Source organism: Notothenia coriiceps, unplaced genomic scaffold (genome assembly GCF_000735185.1).
Source record: "Notothenia coriiceps isolate Sejong01 unplaced genomic scaffold, NC01 NC01_scaffold00025993, whole genome shotgun sequence".
NCBI lineage: Eukaryota > Metazoa > Chordata > Actinopteri > Perciformes > Nototheniidae > Notothenia > Notothenia coriiceps.
Genome location: NW_011358694.1, coordinates 10697 through 16875, shown reverse-complemented (window position 1 = coordinate 16875; position 6179 = coordinate 10697). Strand labels below are relative to the sequence as shown.

General features: G+C 40.4%; 1 protein-coding gene across 1 annotated transcript; it reads right to left on the bottom strand.

Annotated features, from left to right (window-relative positions):
* Positions 1–1585: 1585 nt before the first annotated feature.
* On the bottom strand, positions 1586–4355 carry LOC104956419 (ras-related protein Rab-33B-like; the record flags this gene model as incomplete). The annotated part of the gene is made up of 2 exons (XM_010783904.1): positions 3870–4355; positions 1586–1764 (listed from the first exon to the last, which is right to left on the bottom strand). Coding segments are annotated over exons 1-2 (398 nt in total), but the record flags the coding sequence as incomplete, so codon positions are not given.
* Between the last annotated feature and the right edge of the window lie 1824 nt (positions 4356–6179).

Below are 6179 nucleotides of genomic sequence, written 5' to 3'. Positions count from 1 at the left end.
AAAGTACCCTACCTGTATAAATGATGTTTTTGTATATATTAAGCTTATCACTATCTAATTTAATGCCTTGTGTTTAAATAGACCATAACATATTCTTAGTAAATATCTATGTCTGAATAGTTATTTGTTTTGTTAAATAGTTTTTCTTGTTGTGGGACCGCACTTTTTTACTAATTCGGTAGAATGCCCCATATACGCTTTTCAGCATACAATATTCATTAAAGTGAAGTACACTGCATATATGCCTTATATCCCTTCACAGAACTATTTTTAGAAATACTAACAAATAAACTACGCATTCTGGTACACTCTGAGAAGAAAATAAATAAATGTATTACTACCCACATTTTAATAACATTTTATGCCATGGTTTGTTTTCACTTAGTTCTGACAGCTTGCTGCTCCACACAGAGAGAAGAGCAAAGAGGAGAGAGTCAGTGTGAATTACTTTAAATTGTGGGTAAGGGTAGATAGCTCCCATTGTTCTGTGACCTGTCAATCATCAAACCGGGGGTCATATTTCCTTGTGTGTTCAATTTTATCTGAAGTTGTACCCATGGATGTATAAAGAATAGTTCTACCGCTACGGCAACCATATTGATTCTGATTGGCCAGAAGACTCGAAAAAAACATCAGCAAAGATATTTTATTGAGAAGATGATCACTACGTGACAGAAGTTTTCAAAACCGTTTATGGTCTCCAGTACTTCCAGTCCAACGTTAGAAAATCGGGCCTTCAAAATAAAAGTTTTATTTTTATTTTTTTATTTCCTCACTTACACATCTGCGACCCACTCGAAACGGGTCTGCGACCCACTTTTGGCCACTGATCTAGATCCATTATATTGGAGAGAAGTTCAACATCTCAACGGTCAACCCATTTCCAGATATCATGACTCTGTTACAAAAGATACACTGTTTTGAGGAGTGTCACTTAGGAACTATTTTCTTTTTACCAAACTACACGCACTAACGAGTGAGCATAGGCCTCTTAAGGCCGTGAGCTGATGCTTCTTCTGCATGATGATAAAGTTGGTGGCTGTAGTTTGGTAGAAAGAACGGTTTTGAGCGGTTTCCCCCAGGAAGTTTTCTTTCTCAACTGAATTAAAACTATGCAGGAGGAACCGGACATCTTTGGACAAGAGGTTCTCCTGAGCTAGCTAACCTGCAACTTGTACCATTAGCTAGCTAGTTACAACGATAATTATTCGCGGGGAAAACGGCTGGCAGGTGTAGTTTGGTAAAAAGAAAATAGTTCCTACATAAAACTCCTCAAAACAATCTGTTGATTGTATCGATTAAGCGAGTCAGGATTCCTTTAAAAAATACTTTGTTGTTGAGTTTTTTTAAATGTGGTTTTTGGGGCTTTGAGAACCACAATCCCAGTGCCATCTAGGTCCAATACATTGGAGAGAAGGCAGACATCTCTACGGATAAGATCTCCAATACTTTGCAATTAACACCAAAATTATCTAAAGAAAAAAAAGCATGTGTTATTTGATTTGGGGGGAAAAAGTTCACAAAAAAGGAAATATGGTTGTAGGATGGAGGACTAGAAAAGTTGTATATGAGTATAGTGCATTACCTGGGGATATCCTGCCCGAGGGAGTTCTGCCTGCACTCCTCGATCCACGCAGTCAGGCCGCTGAAGCTGTTAGGACGGGTGACGTCGTACACGAAGAGCACAGCGTGCACGTTACGGTAGTAGTGGTGCACCATGGACTTACGGAAACGCTCCTGCCCTGCCGTGTCCCACAGCTGGAGCTGGTGGGGAGATAAAAAGGATAAAGGGAGAAAATGACATTTAGTCAATTAATTCACATTAGGCGGAGTTGGTAGAGGGGAACATGTGCAAAAGAGGAAATGAATGAGAGGGAAGGCACGGAGAGGGAAATGAGCCATGTGTTGAGACACCCCAAACCAGACCGAGACACATGCAGTGATTCATCACTGAGAGGACACAAATCAAAATAAGTTAGTCAGTTGATCTAATCTTTAGAAAGTCTGACCTCTTGTTTTGTTATGTCCTGTGAGATTATTTCTGTCTTGCAATTGACAAATAAACCTAAAATAGTTTGCACTCATCTATGTCTTTATGTTCAAGGACCTCAGCTGGCTTCAACGATTAACACTTTTGTGAAATTTGTATTGATTGTTTTTAGCAGCAACTTCTGTTTTCTCTTAACCGTCCGGTAGGAGCAACAACTGCTTTAGTAGCATTAGGCTCTTCTGACAATGAGCTAGCCTCAAACACCTCTGAGTCTGATGCAGGCCACATGTTGGCCTTTGTCATGTCTCAAAAACCGACCTCAAAAGAAGAGGTTCTCCTAATTTTGACCTGGACCATCTGTAGAGTAATTCTGTACCAGATATTTTATTATCATCTGAAGTTAGGCACAATAAACGGGAAATAAATATCTGTTTGTTTGTTTTGTTTCTGCAATCTTGTCTATAAGGAAGTCCTGACATGATCTGACATTTTCCCCCAAAAATCAGATTTGTTTTCTCTTTGTCATACTCTACTTGAATATGATAAATTAAGTGCTAGATTCCATTTCAACGATGTGTCATTCCAGCTAAAAAAAAAAAAATGCAACAGAGGCAACATGATAAATGAACATACAGAATAACAAAATAAAATAACAAAACATATTGGATCACTAGGTCTATGCTGTGAAAGGACTTCAATTTGCAACTGACTTTGAATTGGTTTAAGATGACTTTTGTATTGACTTGAGTGCCATGAAAGATGACTTGACACTTGATCTGAATGGAGACACCTTTCATTAACTCGCCTCAGGGTCGAATTAACAGCCAAAAAAGTGACTTTGCAGAAGAGAAAAAAATCAACATCCACTTACATTTTAGAATATGTTTCTTTAACTACAAGCTCACTCTGAAAAGGAGCATATGATTGTCCCATTCCATTATCAATACAATGCATTTGGAACAAAGTGTGAAACCTAAAGTTATAAACACATCCTCAGTCACCGCTTACTGACACTTCCTCCATCATGTGGTCAGGAAGTAGATCAACACCCACACATTGAATATCATCACATAAACAGAGTCACTAATGTGTTTACACGAGGGGCTCAAATGAAGCTCGTTGATGTAAAAGCTCACATGCCACAAGAATCAAGTATGTGATCTTCACAGTGATTTAGATGCTGCGTTAGTTCTGCAAACCAGCCGCTCTGCTCATTTCCTTTCATCCAGAGGATTCTCTGCTGTTCAATGTGGGACAAATAACTCAGCGGAGCCACACTGCAGAAAAGTGCATTACTAAAGAACCTAGGAGTGTTAAAAGTAAATAAAAAAAGCAGTAGAAAACATGATAAAGTCACAGTTAAAAGTCTGAGGCAGTCTCAAATAACCTGCAGGAATATTACATCCTCTATTACTTGCAGAGTTGTTTTGTTTTATTTGTCTAGTCCAACTCCTAAGCTGAATTGGGCCCATGAAGAGCACTGCATTTGTTGTGATCTAGTAATGAATGGAATACTGAATGTGCTATGGAGCACAGGTCATGGGGCCCAACGTGTGAGGGCCCCCCTGTCCTTTATTTACAAAATATCACTAAAATAGACACGCACCTACCAGGAACAGACCTAAAATGACTACAAAGGAACATAATATGTCCTACAAAAAGATGCAAATGTCTGTGTCTTACTCCCAAGTACGAGAGGTGGTGGTGCCTTTTGCACTTTGTTCCCAACTTAAGAGCCAACAACGTTGATAACTAATCTGTTTATTTTCGTGTCAAAACAAAAGAACGGCGTACCATTGTGTTTCTGCATTCTTGTGCACTGTTAGTCTGTTGTACGGTCCACAGGTCTTTTTTTAAATATTATGACTTCCCCGGCTACCTTAATTCTCTCTCCGTTGATATCCAGAAGCCTCTCGCGGAAGTCCACGCCGATGGTGGCCTCCACTCTGCTGGGGAAGTCTCCGGCGCAGAGTCGGTGTGTGAGGCAGGTCTTCCCCACCCCGGAGTCTCCTATCACAAGCACCTTAAAGGTCCGACAGCGGGTCAGCAGCGAGGACACACTGCCCAGAGAGCTGGAGAACTCCAGAGATGACTCCATTTTGCCGAGGGAGATTCACTCAAAAACACCCAACAAGGTTTTATAAATCTGCAGCCTCACAGGGTCTAAAACAAAAAATAAAGTAGAGCCTCAGGGGTTCAAACACTTTCTTCAGGTAGTTTAGTGTATCCTTCCGCCGGGGAGCTAGTTGCACAGTGTTCGCGGAGCTGAGCAGTGAATGAGAGGAGATCTAGCTGCTAAAGCCTGGTGCCTGCTCGTCACCTGATGAACTCCCTCCCTCAGACTGACACCACCACCATGCTGTCAAATGAGGCTCCAGAGGCTCCTCGTCACCTGATTACTACTTGAGTAAATGTACTTTACTTCACTCAGCAATCAGCATACCAGCTAAACTGGTATGCTGAGTGAAGTAGGGAGGCGTGTGGCGGTTGTCCGAAGCATGTCGTTGTGTCCCTGGGCAAGACACTTCACCCCAAATTGCTCCTGTGGGGATTGTCCACAGTATTGAGTGTGTAAGTCGCTTTGGATAAAAGCGTCTAACAAGTGACATTTAAAGAAGTAACTAAGTACATTTACTCAAGTAGTGTGCTTAAGAACAATTGTGAGGGACTTAAGTTACTTTGCAAAATTAGATTAATGATGTAAAATATAATCAACACTTAAATCAGACACCTGGAGTAAATTCACAAGCTACCCTGCATGCAGCATCCAAAGTAAATACAGCTGCACCTTTACCAGCTTTGATAAACACATTAATGCCTCAATAATAAAAACATATGATGTATATTATTCTGAAATGGACCAATCTGCACAATAAGTAGGCTACTTTAACTTTTGGTACTTTAAAGTTCCCCTATTATACTGTTTTTCATCAATATCAGACATATACGAAACATGTCTCTGACTCAAAATACCAAACAGATTGTGCATTGTAGCATCCCATAAACCCCTTTGTATGACCAACAGATGTGTATCCTCCGCGGTCTTCTCCCAAATCTTTCACGGAAAATGTAAGGCGGCGCCTATCTTACAGGTGTGCATACCTGCACACCTGCACACCTGTTAGCCTGTTCCGACCATTCTTCGTTTTCCGAGACTCGGAAGGATTCTTGTCTCGCTTCTGAAGGACCTGACTCGAAAGACGTCCTACCAAGGAAGCGTCCTCGACATTGAGAAACACCCAATGTTTCGTTTCCATAGGTGGGTGGGTCTCCAGTGCCTCATTGCTTCTGATTGGCTAGTTTACAAAATAAAGGTTCTAACTCTTTGCCTTTACACAGTGCAAAAATGACAAGCTTCTGCTATCTTTGATGAGCGATAACATTATTTTTGGCCATACGTTTTTCATAAGACTGATGAAGTTGGAATCAGTTGTAGTTACAACTATCCCAAATATGAAATACTTTTACTGTGTACTTCTTGAGTACTCTCCTGCCAAAGTCCCCTCCATAGTACAACAATGCCTGTCTTTCTGCTGTATGTGATGAGCAATACAAATACTTTTAAGTTCTTAAGAAGACTGAGCATGTTGGACTCAGTAGTTAGACTACTAGCAAAGACTATAAAATACACTTATTGTGTACTTTCAGAGAAATCCTCTGTCAAATTGTCCACCGTGAATACCCCAGTTCAGATGCTCCTGTTGTCTCTCAAACACAAGCAGACACATTACTTTCCAAAAATGGAAAGTTATCTTGGTCCCAATCCCCACGTGAAAAACAGGGTAAGTTTAGTGCTGCTAATGTAATGAAAATTGCTCGAGACCCCACAAGATACGCTGTCAGCCATGTCTAAGACCTGAAGTCAGCATTGAGCTCTTCATAACACCATCAATAGAGGATTGATTAAACAATATACTTGAGATTATGAATTTAAAGGTGAGGTGCATGCATGGGGACAGTTAGGAGTTGGGTGGGAACCACTTACAAGCCCACATTGGGTTGTTCGTTTTGGCAGGAGTGTAGAAATAAAAAAAGGGAGGGAACAGCATGTCTTTGGAATGCTGACACCGGAAGGGAAATATTTTCATATTGACCCCAAACTTAATACATGTTACTATCCTTGATAATATACTGTACATTTCTTAAATGCCAAAATTGTACTTTGAAATAATATAGATCCTTTAACAAC